Source organism: Numida meleagris, chromosome 3 (genome assembly GCF_002078875.1).
Source record: "Numida meleagris isolate 19003 breed g44 Domestic line chromosome 3, NumMel1.0, whole genome shotgun sequence".
NCBI lineage: Eukaryota > Metazoa > Chordata > Aves > Galliformes > Numididae > Numida > Numida meleagris.
Genome location: NC_034411.1, coordinates 88,515,235 through 88,532,209, shown reverse-complemented (window position 1 = coordinate 88,532,209; position 16,975 = coordinate 88,515,235). Strand labels below are relative to the sequence as shown.

Here is a 16,975-nt window from a genome sequence, read left to right as displayed (position 1 = left end):
GAATGAAATTTCCCAAATTTAGCCCATTTAATTTACCTCTGGTGACAGCTCACTGCTAGTCCATATTCAACCTTGTCCACTGTAATCCTCAGGTCCTTCCTAGCAGGGCTCCTGTATAGCCAGTCACTTCCCAGCCTATACAGGTGTGCAAGGTTATTCTTGTCCAGGTGCAGAGCTCTGTGCATGACCTTTATGAACTGCAGGTTTCTGTTTAAGTGGCTGCCTTTCCATGTATCTGCCATGTCTTCATGATTTAGCATTGTCAACAAGTTTGACGTAGCAGCCGGCTGGAACTATTCTGGACAATCTGGGGATGGGCTTGAAGGTGTCAGCAGCTAATGCTGTCTCCTGAATTCTCTGTCCTGGGCTCTGCCTAGGTCAGCTCTAGTTTGCATAGTTCATCAAAAACCATTTCAGTATAAAAGAGCTTTCTGGGGAAAAGATCTTCAAAAAAAAGTTTGTCTCTGTTCTAAAAAGTAAACTTGAGTTTCACGTCTGACTAACTGGGCTATATATTAGGACAAAGATACCTTTATAGTGTTTGGGTTTAGGCCATCACTTTTGTGTAAACCTTTCTTACTATGGCTGAATACACATAGGTGCTCAATGTTAATAAACGTTGAATAACTGTGGAAAAAAAACAAATCTTTTTTTCTCCTGATTATAGGCCTTCGAGCAGACACTTAGTTTTTAGTTCTTGACTTGAGATGGGGCAATATTCAGATTACAATTTTGATACAGTTTAATATACTGAAATACAATTATTATGTCATTGATTTTATATTCAGTTTAAATAAACTTGAAAAAAATATTGCAAAGGTAAAGTGGAGCAGTACCTGACTTCTTTTTTTTCTTACCTGAAAAAAAGTATTTAATTGTATTGGAGAATTTCTAAAAGTTTTTCAGCAGAATGATTCTCTGTAGTTAAAGCAAAGTTAACTAAGCCAAACAAATGTGTTGTTCCTCTGTCTAGGAAAATTGAGGAAGCTGTCAATTTTGAAGGTTGATCAAAACAAACTTATTCAGCTAACAGATTCAATTGGAGACTGTGAAAGCCTTACTGAACTAGTTCTAACAGAAAATCAGCTGCAGGTAGGTATGGTCTTGACTGCTCAAATGGCTAGCACTAAAAAGGCTTGTTGGGAAGTGTTGACTCACTTAGCTTGTAAGATTGCTCACCATCCCTACTTGCTAAGTAGCTTGCTTTCTTTGAATGCATCTTATTTCTAACCTGTTAAATGGATGCTGAAGATCAAGTTGTATGTAGTAAAAATTCTCCCTTCAAAAGATCTAAGCAGTTTTATATATTCACTCTTGAATCTTTCATGGTCACTAAGGGAATTGGAGCACCTGGAATGCAGGTATCATTTACTTCGTTGTGTTTTTAATGTAGAGGTTATGCTGCATTGTGTTTTTGCCAATTTTTGCTTTGCATTATCTGGATCAGACTTGCTGGAACTGAATAGAAGCTCCAGCTGCTGCAGAGCTACCGTCATACTGTTTCTTGCTCTGCTGATCTGTTGTTCCAGCCAGGTACTAAATATGATATGCGGTCAGTTAAAATAAAATTTCAGTCTCCCTTCCACTACGTGTTTTCTTCTCTTTCTTTAAAACTGTGTTCACATGATGTTGACGCTTGAAATTGGAAGTGGAAAAGTTTATAAAAATCTTTGAGCATTTCTTAAATTAGGTTGATGATTGGTAGGAGTCTTTTGGAAAGACACTTCCGCAGAGGTCAGTTCATAGCACCTAGCTGAGAGACTTGCCTCTCGGTTAGCTACCTGGGGAGCCTCCTCTTAGGTACTATGGACATTCTGCATACATGCTTCTCTTAACAGCTGTCATCCATCTATTATCTTAGTGCAGAGATAACTCATGAGTGAATTAGTGTTAGAAACTGAAATTCTTAGGTGTTTCTTCTGCAAGATAAAACCTCGAAACTCCTTCAGAAGGCATGGTAATAACCAGGAATAACTGCACATTAATTTTGAAAATGGATCAGTCTCTTAATTCTTTTCTAAATTGAGATAAGTTTTGTTCTGTCTTTCTGAATTTACAGAATTAATTTGCATATTTCTTTGTTTTTGTTGGCACAGATATTACCGAAGAGCATTGGAAAACTAAAGAAGCTGAACAATTTGAATGCTGATAGAAACAAATTAACATCTTTGCCCAAAGAGGTAAATCTTGTGCAATTAACTTTAATAGATGTGATTATATAAAGAGAAAATTCTAATTTCATATTCCTCAAAGAAGTAACAGATGGCTTTGATCCACTGGATATTCTTCCCAAAAAGGTCACAACCAGGAACGTGCCCATTAGATCTTAACAGATTAAATCTGAACAACATCTGTGTCAGTTTGGTGGCTTGGAAGTGAAAAATGTGCTTGCAGTATTACAAGACGCAGATCTAATCAACTTGTAGCTAGTAATTCTCAATGTGGATGTCAGGTCAAGCAGGGATCTCTGGGTCCATCTGGTCCAACCCCTGCTCAAGAGGGGACACTCCAAGTAGGGTGACCAGGACCACATCCAGTTGGCTTCTGAAGATCTCCGAGCATGAGATTCTGCAGCCTCTGGGTAGCCTGTTCTAGTTTTTGATCACTCTCACAGTAAAGATGCATTTCCTGAAAGTGCTCTCTGAAGTGCTTGTTGTCTATTATAACAATATGTGGAGTGAATGAGGCTAGAATTTCTGATGTGAAGCTAAATATAATGGTGGCCTTACAAGTTTAAGTTCTGGAAAGAGATCAGATTGATATTTATGTTGTATCCTCTTTTCTCTTTTACTTGTAATTGGTTGGAGTGTGCGATTGAGAATTAATTCTGTTTGCACTACTGTTTCTCTTACTTTTGTCCAAGAGGTTCTCCAGTGGCCTTGGTCTGAGCTTCAGTGGGTTGGTTGCACAGAACAGCCTCCCTTGTCCCTTTCTGGTTTGGTTTGTAAGTGTGTGTATTGTGAGGGAAGAAAGATAGTACTGCAGCTCCTCTGGCAGGACAATGAGTCCTCCATAGAGATGCTACTTTTTCTAAAGAGAAAATTACCAAGGGTGTACCCAGATGAATTGCATAAAAGCTAGCAAGAGACAGGATCTTGGGAAAACTGTGTTTCTGGGTTAGGATATAATGACAGTGTGATCTTTTGCTCATTCAGCAGAAAGCTTTCCATGTCTTTACAAAGATCTTAATGCATTTCGTGAATTTCCTAAGCAGTCTGTGCGTGATGCTTGTGCAATTATATGTCTAGTTTAGCTTTAAACTAGACTGTATTGTTATAGCATGAAAGGTTTTACTGATGCACATTCCAGATTGACCATTAATAGCTAATGTAGTGCATAAAAACTTTTCTTGGTTAATTATATCAGAGAATCATAGAATGGTTTGGGTTGGAAGGGACCTTTAAGATCATCCAATTCCAACCCCCCTGCTGCAGGCAGGAACACCTTCCTGTAGACCAGGTTGCTGAAAGGCCCATCCAACCTGGCCTTAAGTGCTTCCAGGGAGAGGGCATTACAACCTCACACGGCAACCTGTTCCAGTGTCTCACCACCCTCACAGGAAAGAATTTCTTCCTAATACCTAGTCTAAATCTACCCTGTTCCATTTTAAAACCATTTCCCCTCATCCTGTTGCTATACTTATAAAAGTCACTCCCCAGCTTTCTTGTAGGCCTCTTTCAGGTACTGGAAAGAGGGGACTATACCATATCAATGGTATTGGAAAGAGAGGAGCCTTCCATATCATGTGTGTGTATTTAAGGCAAGTTGAGAAAATTTGGAGTGCTTGGACTGTTGAATCATCACAGGGAAATCAATGTGTCCTCTTTTTGTCAGTACAGAAATAAAGATGGGAGAGGTTGTTTCACAGTGAACTTGCCAGAGAAGTAGAGGAAACAGCTCCTTAGCATCCACTTCTTTGAAATAAATATATTTATTTCCTGTAAAGGTCTCCACACCTAAATATCTTTCCCATTAGAGCAAACACTTTTACATTCTGTTTCATGTGATTTCATACTTTCTCCTCAAAGTCTTCAGATTGCCTTCTAAAAAAATTTCATAGCTGTAAAGAATAAAATAAAATAAAATTGTGTAAACAGTGCACACGGGTGTAACAAGTGCTGTTTGCTGTTACACAAAGCATCCACAGAAGCACAGAAGTAGCTGTGGGGGTACTGATAACAGCAAAGATGCCAGTGATCAGTTTCCCTGTGGTTGGCAGGGAAATGATTTGGTGTTGTGGTGGAATGTTCTTTTTACATTTCTCATCATTACTGACTTGGGAAAAAAAGAAAACAACAAAATGTATTGATTGAACACCTAAACTCAAAAATACATCACCAGTCTCTGCATGATAGTGAAGAATCATAATGTCTTTTCCATTTATTTTCATCTCAAACCGACAAATTAATATTTAAAGCCAGTGACAGGCTTCTGACAGCAGTCATTTTCAACACCACTGCTGACTGTGAGTTGCTTAAGATGTTTCCTGAGATTGTATGGTGAAGATTGAGGTCTCAGACCTTTACATGTCAATCAGTAGTAGAGGCTGAATACTGGTTGCCCCTTCACAGTAGCAGAGTTGAGTGTAAAAGTAGAGTGTACACTGCAGATACTCTTGCTTGGTATCTTCCCCTGTTTTCCCTTGTGCTTTTTCTCTTCCTCTCTATGCTTTACTGAACTGCTAGGCCAGCTGTGCAGTCATGATCTTACATATATATAAGAAGTGGGTGTGGGACATGAATTTATGAATTTCTGCTGTAGAGGTACAGAGATACAGAGTCTTGTAAAATGCATATAGAAAATGTGGGACTTTATGCTTTGGAGAAGAACACATGCAACAGATACTTTTACCCACTGGTATCTTTATCGTTCACTCCAAAGTAGTGAAGAGAACATTTTTCATACATATACACACACGCACACACATATATATATGATGGCAGGAATTGTATGCCTGCTATGATATTCTTGTATAATCTAGTGAGATAACTTATGAATTCTAGCTTTTTTGTTCATTTACTTGGGTTTTTTTTGTTGTTGTTGTTGTTAGCAGTTTAACTGGATTGGATTTGGTTCAGCTATGCACACTTGTAAAACCAGTCTCTGCCTTTTGGTGTAAGATTTCTTGACTTTGGATTATTGAGGAATTTGCTTGCAATACCCTTTCAAAGCTTCCTGGTCAAGGATTCTTCTGTATCTGGTGTGGATATATAAGGTAAAATGTGAAACAGCTGAATGTCTGACAAAGGCTTGAGTCACTGTCAGATTTCATCTTCAGTATCTCGTCTTGCAGCTTGATCTCTCTCAGTGAGCTGAGTGCTGAAACAGACTTCAGCAAGAACTGAGTTTGTCTAAACCTGTTTGTAGTTACAAATGTTTTTCCCCTTAAACCTGAAAGACCTGCCTGGTGACTCTTTCATATTGAAATCCCACCCTGGCACTGAAACACTGGTGAAACTGGAGTGTTGATTTTGGCACTTACATAAATAACCTCCTTGGAATGTTTTCCAGTTCATGTGCTTTCGTTAATGAGTCTCTACAACTTGCAGAGATCTGGTAACGTGTCTGGTAACGGGGCTGCTTTTTTGTTTCTGGACTTGACTTCCTATGTCTTTTCCCTCATTTTTGTAGAAGTATATGTTTGTATCTCACAAAGGGGAAAAAAACACTGAGGAAAAATGCGGGAAAACTTGGCTTGAGTCATATGACAGAGAAGCTTTGTTGCTGCATTCCTCTCATGCTATTCACTGGTGGTGCAGGGGATGTTGACGTGAGTTTGCAGAAAATTTTCCAAACCAATGTAAAGTTAGAAATAGTTGATAGTGTTATTTGTAGTGAATTATGCAATTTCTTCCATCTCTAAACTTGCTGTGCTTGCAATTAAAGAATTAATCCGTCTAGTGTGTGGCCAAGGAAATTTCTGATTTTACTTGCTCTGAATCCAAACAAGATTTTGGTTTATGACACCCTGAAAAAGATTTTACAACAGAATAGTAGCTGTGTTTAAATTAGAGTTGTATAAGCTTATTGAGAGTTCTTGATACAGACAGCTATACTAAAAGCTAAACAAAAAAGATGGCCAACAAAAGAGATGAACCTCAACTGGTCACGTACTAAAGAGTAATCACAGTATTTATCACAGTGTTGTATTTTCTTGCATTTCTTATGCCTGTGTGAAAGATGATAGCTGTTAAAGAACAGTGAAATTGATTCATAGATCTTGAGCATTTAGCAGATGCTGAGATCAAAAGGTGTTATTCAACTAATGTAACTGTAAGGTCTTCTAAGTTTCCCATCTCTAATTTGTGATTTGGTTTTAGAATGCTAATCAAATGAGGGTATGTCATAGTAGTCATTGAGATTTGGTCAGTGATGATGAATTGCTCAGCTGGGCTTAAGAGAGGGAGAAAAAGTAAGTTTTTGGGAGGGATCTAAAATGTAAGAGAGAAATGAATCTAAATTCTTCATGGGTTTATCTACAGAAGGCTATAACTTGACTGCAGAGGTGTCATCAATTAAAAAAAAAATGACAGTCACGGGGTTATTGTAACAGAAAAGTGCCACAAAAGTCAGGTGATCAAAAAATATTAAACTGATGAAAGTGTCAAAACAGCAGCCATTATGCAGTAGAGGAGTTGTCAGCAGCACCAGCAGAGAAGCGATGCACTAAGGGGTGACAGTTCTGGAGGACTGCTGAATTGGTACTGAGTATGTAGATGTCAAGAAAGTGGAAGACTGAAGTGGTGAACACTGGCTGTGATGAGAATGTAGAGGGGAGTTTTAGCAGGACAAGATGACATGTTCTTTGTGTATGTCCAAGGCTTAGTGTTTCACCAGAAAAAGGAAGCTGAACATCAGAGTGAGTCAGAAGAACAACACCTCCATAAGGGCAGTTTTGTGTGAAACCTGAAGAAATCTTAGTGGCACTCAGACTGTAGAAAGCCCTCCAGATGCAAATAAGCATAAGTTTTGTTCAGGTTTTACGGTTCTGTAAAATCAGTGACCTCAGTTAGCCCTTCATATAAAGAATCATTTTCTATCTTAGATTCAGTCTGGCTGAAGTTTTTGTTGTTCTTTGTTTTTAATCTGAACTGATGACTGTTCTCTGGAGATGGTGGGATAGGAGAAGTGAATAACTCTTACTGAAGTGGCTAGAGCGAAGTAATGCTCTGATCGGTTGTGTATGACATATGCATGCACAACTCATTAGAGACATTTTCCTGATATCCTGTTCACTGCAGAAGAATGTGAGGGCTTGGTTAAGCCTCCAGTTTTAGAACAGTTATTTGTGTGCCTAGAATAAAGCACATTTTTGTCCATTAAGTGAAGTCTTGTGCTCAAAATGAACGATGTGCTTAACTGTTAAATGGGCTTGTGGTCCGAACTGTGTACTTGGTGCCTCCGTCATGGTTTGGCAAGGTCTTTGTAAGCATGTGATGGAAACCAGGGAAAGCATGAGCAAAGCGTGCCTGGTTCTTTGTCCATTAATGACTTTTGGCCAAACCAGCAAAGTTCCCTGTACTGTATTACTTCATTGTGGTCAAAGTGATGCTTTCCTTTCAGCATGCCATTTGGTGTGTGCCCTGTGCCTCAGTGATAACACTTTGTGTTTAGGTTTCTTCAAATGTTGGTCTTGATGTCCTTCTGTACTGCTGGATGAGTGCAGTCTTTTATGAAATGATGAAGATGTTTTTTAACTGTCAGCTTGTCTTTTTTTCTCTGTGATATCTCACCTGATGCTAACTGCTTGTTAGATGCTGCCTGTGTTTTTGAAAGTTTCATAAAAAGTTTTCTGTATCTGTCTATTATCTCCCCTCAGCTGCCCTCTTCAAAAAAAAGTCTTCACTACCTCTGAATGAAACAGACTTTGAACAACTATCTCTTAACTGATAGCACAAAGTTAAAGTAGCTGAAGACAGCTGCAGCTTCCAAGTTCTAACCCTCTTTAGAGTTGAAGAATGTTTGTTCTGTCTCCATTTGTTGGCATGCTCTTGTCCAGTATGGATAAAGAAAAATAAATTGAACATCTTTTGTATTTTCTTAATTGTTAGCCGCTTGGAAAATTATGGGTCAGGTAAATTGATAACCCTGTAAGTATTATTCAGTCCACAGTTCTACTGTTACCTTTCATTAAACTGCTTTAAATGCATGATGTCTCAGGCTGGCTGGTTCCACCGCTGCATTTTTCCATTGTCACAAGTAGAGAAGTGCCAGTCTCATCAGGGCTGCATGGCTTCCTTTGCTCGTTTGCCTAAATTGTTTGGATCTTCATGCTCTAAGACTGAATAATGCAAACTTCATTCTTAGTTAAGCAAACCCCATCTACAGTTAGGGCATCACTTGCCAGCTCATCAACATTCACTTAACTGTATCCCTTGCTTTTCACGGCTCCTTGTGTGAGATAAACTAATTAGACAGCATATATACTGTTTTTTTTCTGTATGGCACTCCATATTCTGTGAATGCATCAAGGCACATTATTTGAGAATTTACACTTGCTTTCAAGTGGTAAACAGAAGTATTGTACTAAAAAAGGTTTGTGTGTGAGTTGAGCATTGGTTTCTAAGGGCTTTGATTCACAAGCTAAAAGAGCTAACAAGATTGCTGCTCCTAGTGTACATATGGACCCTGAAAGGCTGATGCTCTTGTGAAATAGCTGCATCGTAGGTGGCAATGATTTAAGGGAAACCAACCCAGATTTTGTTTTGTCAACAGAATATTGTACTGTAACTTTGCACTGTAAGCAGCTTGTGAATCAGAAGCCATGAGCAGCTCATGGCTGCTTTCTTCCATTAAAACATACTTGAAATATAAAGGAAGTTGAGTGGGGGTATGAATGCTCATTTTGTTTGTCTTCTAACTCATGGTGGGATCCTTTCTAAAATGCATTTTTGCTTGGTAAATAGCATAGGTTAAATTGAAATGATTTTTATTTTGGCTACTGGAAAGGCTTTTGTGGTATGTCTGTAATGTAAAACTTTGCTTTGGACTGAGTTGTGGATTTTGCAGAGACAGAACTGGCAGTTAACAAGAATACATACACAATTCTAGCCCAGATTTGGGGACTTGACCAAGGTTAAATGAGATGTTGCCTGTTGTAAGAAAAGAACCTTCTGACACGTATGTAACTGTAGAAGGCCCTAATTTTTCAGCTGAGGTCTTCTAGTAGGTAGGTTTGCTGTCTGTAGTTCAGATCTAATTCTGCTTAACTAGAAAGCTTCACAAGGCTTTGAATATTTTACTGGTAATATTTGGAGTAAGGGAAGAAATGTGCTTTTTTTGTTCTTTTTTTTTTTTTTCCTGCTCATGAATTTTGTAACTGGGAAACAAACAGTAGTGCTTTTTGAAGCTATGTAAGATAAGCAAATAAAGGTAGGTTTCCTTTGTGACTAGAAACAAAGAGTTACTTAAAACAGCTTTCAAGTTGCTAAAATTAATTATCTTGATGTTTATAGAAGTAGCATTTGCCATCCGAAACAAAAAGGTGGAATGTTTTCTTTTAATTTAATACAAAAGCTTTATTTTTCTGAGAAATACCTTTTGATGCAAATTATAGATGCTTTAGGGGTAGAACTGAACTCTCATCCTTTACACCCCAAAATTAACTTGGGAATGCAGATGCCTACATTTGGATAAATTAGTAGAGACGTAGGAAAGTAGATTGAATTGGCCAGTTCAGATGGGAATTATTCTGAAATTAGATGCTTCTAACAAAACAGGGCACCAAAGATGTTACTCATAAAGCCTTCTACTTTTTGTGAACTCTTCATCACTCTTTGTTGACTCAGCAAATGTCAGGAGTTGATTGGTTTATTTAGTTTATTGAGTATTGCTTAGAGCCTCATTGCACTTGCTTCTATAAAGTTAGCATGAGGAAAGAAAGAGAATTAGCATATAAACACTGAGCTCAAAAATGTTGAATGTTAAAGCTTGTATTTTTTCTGAGGGTAGTCAGCGAAGTGGCATCTGTATGGTTACTCAGTTCTTCCTGGCTTGGAAGGCTATGAAGGGGTAGGTAGAGCTTGACATGTTTGTAAAGGTACACATAATTCACAAATAAAGCTGTTTGAGAAACTACTACAGCATACTGTCTTCAGGTCAGGCTTCTTTTAAGTTAACACTTGTTTGCAGTCTGTTCCTCTGGGTGAAGTGTCCGGCAGGCATTGTAACTTGAATGTACAATGACATCTTACGTGACCCATACTGCATGCCATTGTTTATATTACATTACTGCAACAAAATTAGTCTTTTTTTTTTCTCCTTTCTAATATAGATTGGGGGATGCTGCAGTCTTAATGTGTTTTCTGTACGTGACAACAGATTATCTCGAATTCCCTCTGAAATTTCACAAGCCACTGAACTCCATGTCCTGGATGTTGCTGGAAACAGGTAAGATATTTGTTTTGTCATGTTCTTTTGCTGATTTTACATCATTTTTTCTGATGACAGACAACATTTGGTCTAATTATGAAGTTGCAAAAAGCCAATTATGACGGTTGTGTTTGCATTACTGTTGAAAATGTCAAAGTAATCTTCCCCTCTGGCCCAAAGGAGCATAAATTGTGTGTTTTCATGTGTAGATATTCTGGATTGCTTTCCCTCAAGGAAAAAATAGGATTTAAAAATCTTCTGGATCTGTGTATTTCTGAATTAAAACTGATAATCTAGGCAATTCTGTAGAGCTTCAGCTGAAACTACCTGCCTTAATGTGAAGTAACACTAATATTGAGTATCTTAGGGATAACAGCACAAGTGGCAAATAATGCAACTTTGACTGTGCTGCTTCTCATGTGTCTTAGCTGATATTCTTCCGAAATCAAAGTGCAAAAGGGATTAGAATGAAGCATAAACCAGTAAATGAATGCACTTGCTTAGCAGGAAGTTAAATGAAAGAAAAATAAATGAAAGACGAGTGGCACCTCATCTGTGCACTAATTGCTTCATAAGCACATCTGTTGTGGCTATTGTATATGTGAGGTTCCAGAGCAGAAGCAGCCATCTGCCTTCCCAGGGCAGTTTACTGTAGTAGAAAAAGCTCAGCGTTATTTTAGCTTATTCACAGCTACAGAGAATTAAGCTGCAGGTTCTTTTTAAAAGAAGGGGATAGTTTGAGGTGATGAATACTATAATGCCTTGTATTAGAGGCATTAACCTCACTCCTTTTTATTCCAGCTCAGAACTGTGTACTGAATAGATGTTCATTAAGTTGACTCATAAGTCTCCCAGAGATTACCTTGACTTTTTCCGTTTTTCTTTTTTGAACTAGGCTGACGTATCTTCCCCTCTCACTGACCACCTTAAAGCTGAAGGCTTTGTGGTTGTCTGATAACCAGTCCCAGCCTTTGCTGACGTTTCAGACTGACACAGACCCTGAAACAGGAGAAAAGATTTTAACGTGTGTATTACTTCCTCAAATGCCTTCTGAGCCTGGTTGCCAAGGTAAATGCTTAGAGTGAATTTTTGATTGCCTGTAGAAATACTTCTTTGTTTACTGTGCTTTCTGTTATGTAAAGGTTTGTAAATCAGGCTTTTTGAAATCTTTGCATTAGCTCTACTGAGCACAGTTATGGTTGAATTTTTACTTTTAATTATTTTTTGGTAATCGTACTAGGTTTCAGAAGACTTGCAAGCATGACCGGGAGTGTTACTGAAAATAAAATGCCAGCGGTTACAGTATATAAAATACAGACCTGGAGGAGGATGGCTTAATTAATTCTGAGGTTTGCCAGTGGACCAAGTAATGGTGTCCATATTTGCATACATTGTTTATGCATTTTAAATTACACACATACATGTGGTGAAAACTGTTGGTCTTCCTACTACAGTCTCTTTACCAGAAAAATAATTGAATCGCTAGTAATAAGCAGTAGATGTTTTACTTCTTAGCAACCTAATTTTCTTTCAGGCAGATCTGCTTTACAGTAATTTGTATTCTTCAACAAGCGTAGAAGTATAGTTTTAAGTTGCTTTTACCTTTTTTGCTTGCCTCTTGGTCAAGTGGAACTGTAAACTCTTCTTCACTGTTTGCTGTTCCGGTTGCTTCTGGATGTTATTTGTCTTCTGAAATTTTTATAGCAGTATGTGAACATTGAAGGGGATTTGCCTGTGCCAAATATTTAAACTCTTTCTGTAGTCATTGGAGGGTAATTTATCCTGTCTCAGAATCAACTTTTAGAATAAACCACATGGATTGTTCTCTGCTGGGTACAAAGGGAGCCTGATGAGAAGAGCTCAGCTGTAGGTACCTGTGTTATAGGTGACGGTAATTCAGTCTTTCAGTACTGTGGAGCTGGAGCAAATAGAAACTATTATAACAGCAGAAGTGTGGAATTGGCTGTTGTGTGTGAATTTCTGGGTTTTAATAGAGTACAAATTACATTAAGAATTAAAAGAAGTAAATGAATTAACCTCTGTAGATTTAGAGAAAATTAGTTACCTCAAGAAAAGTAGTGGAGACGGAATGACTCTCTAAAGACTTGACTAGTAGAAAATAAATCTCCCCTTCTCCAAAAATTTCCTCTTACGGCTTCAGGGATAGAAGACTTGGAATTAAGAATGTTGGACGTGTGTGTCTAGCAACAGTAAAAGGACAGGACTGGTAAAAGTAATGATACTGTGACGTGGAAAGCTGTTTATGCAGCTGGCTGGCAGAAGTGGCAGGCCTGATCTGAAAGACAAACATGTATAGTGGCAAGTACATTAAATTATATAATCAGACTGTAAAACCATCACAATCCTGAAACAGTCTAGAAACAATATAGAAATTTCTTGTTTATATGGAAACAACTACTGTACTCGATAGCAGAATATTAATGCTAGTTCTGTTTTCTATCCAGTGTTTTGGATAAATAGATAAATAGACAGTTGTATATCTAGACTGGAGGTTGGTTGGATATTGCAGTTATTAACACTTGTAATATGCTGATGTTTTAGACTCTCTGTGAATCTTCAGTTATATTTTGCTGTTCTAGCAGATAACCTGCCACGATGTGGTGCATTGGAGAGTTTGGTAAACGAAATGTCAGATGAAACATGGAATGAGCGGGCAGTGAACAGAGTCAGTGCAATTCGCTTCTTAGAAGATGAAAAAGATGAAGAGGATAATGAAATGGTATGTTTTCCGAGGCTTTGGACACCTGCAGGCACTGTGACTTTAATGCAAAAGTGTGAAAAGGATCTGAGCTGTCCTAATGTAAATATTTCAGCTGTGACTGCATGCATTTTGGTCATGTTAATATTAGAAACTGTTCATATTGACTGCTGAAACTTTTCATATTGACATGAAATGCTTTCCCCCCCCCCCTTTTTTTTTCTTTTTTTTTTGCTTTGAATATAACTTTAAGTTCTGATGCAGGGCAGTCTTTGTTTTGCTTTCTTTTCCTGTGTTTCCTCAGGATGCTTTCTCTCCAGCTTTCCAGAAACAAGATAGGATCTTCCTCTGCATCTGTGAAGCTTTACTGCCTGAAAGTATATAGAATCTAATTTAGGATTCCAGCACTCTGGCATGTGTCTCCGCTAAGTTTGCTACCCAGCTACATTGTTTCTCTCTCATTTCTATTTCTGATCTCTCTCTGCATTTCTTCTTTTATTCTTTTTCACCGTTTGCATTGAAATAACCTTACTGTCCATGAGCAGCAAGGTTTATGCTCATTAGTTTCCCACTTAAACAAAGGACGTGGGAACATCTGTCACTGTACTTAAAGACCTCTCCATTAAGTTGGGCTCTGCATGTCCTGTAGATCAAAATGCAACTTAATCTTTAACTTTACTAACTTTTATTAACAATTATATATCTCTGTAAAGATTAAGAATGCTTCAATCAAATGTTTTGGCATGCTTCTTTAATGCTCTAAAAACTTGTTAGTTGTTCTCATTAGAGCTCAGCCTGACATACTTCAGGGTACTATCTGGATTGTAGCATGCTATCTGCAAGCATGGTCTTTCTTCAGAAGGTGGCTATAAAGATTCTTACCTGGTAGGGAAATGAACATTTAAGTTTCCAAATAATAAGGTGCTTGCTTAGCCCAAAGCACTGGAAACCAAGTGTCTTTGACAAGCATTGTTTGTAGATTGACTGATAAGAAAGTTCAGAATGATGCTTGTTAACAACTGTGTTAACCTAGGAATGCCCCTACCAGGGCTCAGTTGTTAATGATAACTGCTTGCAGTCGTGATATTGCAGCCTGACTTGAGGCAAGAACCTTTCTAGGGGACAAAGAAGTTTATGATCCTTTTTGGGGAGGGTAGTGATTTCTAAAGAAGTCTTGACCTGTCCACTTATTTATAGTTGGGTCATCTCTAATTTACATGTCAGAGACATACATGTGCTTTACATGTGTGATCTTGTGGGATTTTTTCAAAACCAGCTGGATTCTGATTTTTTTTTTTTTTTTTTGAAATATGATCTTAAATCACCTGGATGTTTTTGAAAAAAATAAAAAAATCCCAACTATATTTATGAATGAATCTTTACTTCAGAAGTTGTAATTGCACTTCATTTGAGTGGCTTTCAGATGTATAGGTCAAGAGGGAAAAACTTTTAAGGAGTTCTTAAAATCTCTTTCGTTTGTCTTCACAAACAAGCAGCTACAGAAATAACTTTCAAAATTAAGCATAGTAGTTTGAAAAGGAAAAGGGGGAAAAATGAAGAAGAAAAAAAATCAATGGCTAGTATTTTGTATGTAAATGCTAAAGCCTTGAAAGCGTATGTTGTTTTTCAGAGACGAAGGCAAAACCACTTATTGCACTGTTTATTTTTAGAGAACACTTCTAAGGCGAGCCACTCCACACCCTGGAGAATTAAAGAACATGAAAAAGACAGTGGAGAATTTACGGAATGATATGAATGCTGCTAAAGGACTGGATTCAAACAAAAACGAGGTCAATAATGCCATTGACAGAGTGACCACTTCTGTGTAGAATTTCATCTCCAGGTTTTACCTCCTGTGTCTTCCCCTGCTGTTGAAATGTTCCTGTCATCTTCTGGGACCTCACTGAGCCCCCTTTTTGTTTTTAACCAGAACCTGATCCATCGTCTCCATATATGTGAAAAGTACTACCCACTGGAAGAAAGTGCCTTATTTCATCCAGGCAGAGAACCAATAATTTCCAAATCAATATTGTAATTTTAATAGTACTATGTTTTTTTTAGTATAATACACTACTGTATGCAGAATATGATATTTTTGTCATAAACGCAGGGGAAATAATGCTTTTCTTTTCCAGAGTGCTGGGATATCTTTGTCCCAGTGGCTGGACGTGCTGGTGAGAAATTTAGTTTTGTGGAAAATTGATACACTCTTTTTTTTTATTTTTTGGCAGCTCAGATGGTGTAAATTTTAAATTTTTGTATAGAACTTTCATAACAAAATGATGTATTTCATTTTTAAGAGAAAATTTATCTTGAGCGGTACATATTTTAGTATTTGTGGAAGAGAACAAGTTTCAAGGACAACTGTATTCATTTGTTTGTACCACCCATTGTGCCTTATTGTGTCTCGTATGTCATTCTAGACTTAAAATAACAGTTATTGAGGAAAGTGAGTAGATTTAAACTTGGTCTCCTGTTTTAGCTGTGCTTTTCTTTTCCAACAGTAATTTGTTGAGATTTTTACAAAACAGAATTTATGTTTATACCATGGGATTTCAGTTCACGAAGCACAAATGTTAGTTTTGTTATATATGGAATTAAGATTAAAATGACCCAACTGCTATTGTTTATTACATAATGCACTCACACTTTAACTTAGTTGTAACAGAACATCTTGTTTTGGATGCGGTGTTGCATTACAGTCACTAGAAATTCATGCTTTTTTTTTTTTTTCCAAATGTGCCATCTGTAAAAATAACTTCAAAAACAGCACGGTAGACTTTCAGAAGCACAGTATAATTCTAGTTTTGTGTATTACACAAGAAAGCATGATTCTTTTAAGTGCTTTGGTGGTTTTATACAAGTATATAAAACCATAATAATAATAAATCTTTAAAAGCTTCAATAGATTTACTGTATCATTAAAATAGCAATTAAAGTATGTATGGATTGATACTGGCATTTACTATCATTGTTACCTTGTTGCACTTCCAGTGGTCCAGTGGTGATATCAAGGTCTTATTAAATCTGTGGGTTCTGGTTTGTTTATAAAGGTAAGTATTAACTGAGCTGAATTCAGTAAATAACAATTTCAGCAAAAGGCTGAAAAACATTGATTTTTGGTGTCTGTGGGTTCTGTGTGTGCCATGAACTAACAAAGATGTCTGGCTTGTTCAGCACAGAGACTTGAGCAATCTGAGTTCAGGGCAGAGATCTTATATTTTTAGTATACTTTAGAACTAATACAATGAAATTAAATTTCAACAAAATGAAAGACATGACACTTCTGCATATATGGCTAACCATGTCCATTCTTCCACTTGACATTTATTCTAATATGTATTGGTTGTATGAGGGTTTTGGGGAGAAGAGGAAAGAGGAAAATGGGTGAGCCATGATAGCTTCTGTGTTAAAATTAATAAAAATCTGCAATATTTGATAATTTTTGTAATTTCTTAAATTATTATTTGAGTCTTTTATAGGCAGCATTCCTTTCTATTTTTAAATCAAACAAGTAGGTATTGCAAGTTGTCTCCAAATATTCAAATATAAACTGGCAAAATATATTTGAATTTTGATTTCTACTCATCCCAGTGACTTCTCTTTTAAACTCTGAGGCATAATCTCTTTGGAGGAGCTGCTGTGGTTTGATAGGTGTTAGGTTAGGTTCATGGGTGGTGCAGCTGCATTCTTCCCAAGGCAGAGTTCTGGCAATTGTTCTTGATAAGCTGGTAATAAAATAAAATGAGAAAGAAAATGAAGTTTTGGTATCGTTGACACGAACTTTGTGTAGAATTTGCCTTTTAACGTATTTACTAGGATTGACAGAACCAAAAGTTGAAAAAAAAAATAGGAAACTCTAACCATTAGAGCCCAAGTAAAAAC

At 37.3% G+C, this 16,975-nt stretch overlaps 1 protein-coding gene across 3 annotated transcripts in view; it reads left to right on the top strand.

Moving 5' to 3' along the window:
- LRRC1 (leucine rich repeat containing 1) overlaps window positions 1–16,529 on the top strand; it is a 62,155-nt gene extending 45,626 nt beyond the window's left edge. For 2 of the 3 annotated variants that reach the window (XM_021390155.1, XM_021390157.1), the window contains exons 9-14: window positions 974–1,092; window positions 2,097–2,180; window positions 10,274–10,389; window positions 11,267–11,439; window positions 12,972–13,111; window positions 14,761–16,529. In XM_021390155.1, the coding sequence (XP_021245830.1) occupies window positions 974–1,092; window positions 2,097–2,180; window positions 10,274–10,389; window positions 11,267–11,439; window positions 12,972–13,111; window positions 14,761–14,919 (791 nt within the window). In that variant the 3' untranslated portion in view covers window positions 14,920–16,529. The remainder of the gene's footprint in view (window positions 1–973; window positions 1,093–2,096; window positions 2,181–10,273; window positions 10,390–11,266; window positions 11,440–12,971; window positions 13,112–14,760) is intronic. The other variant, XM_021390156.1, reaches the window with a different exon arrangement.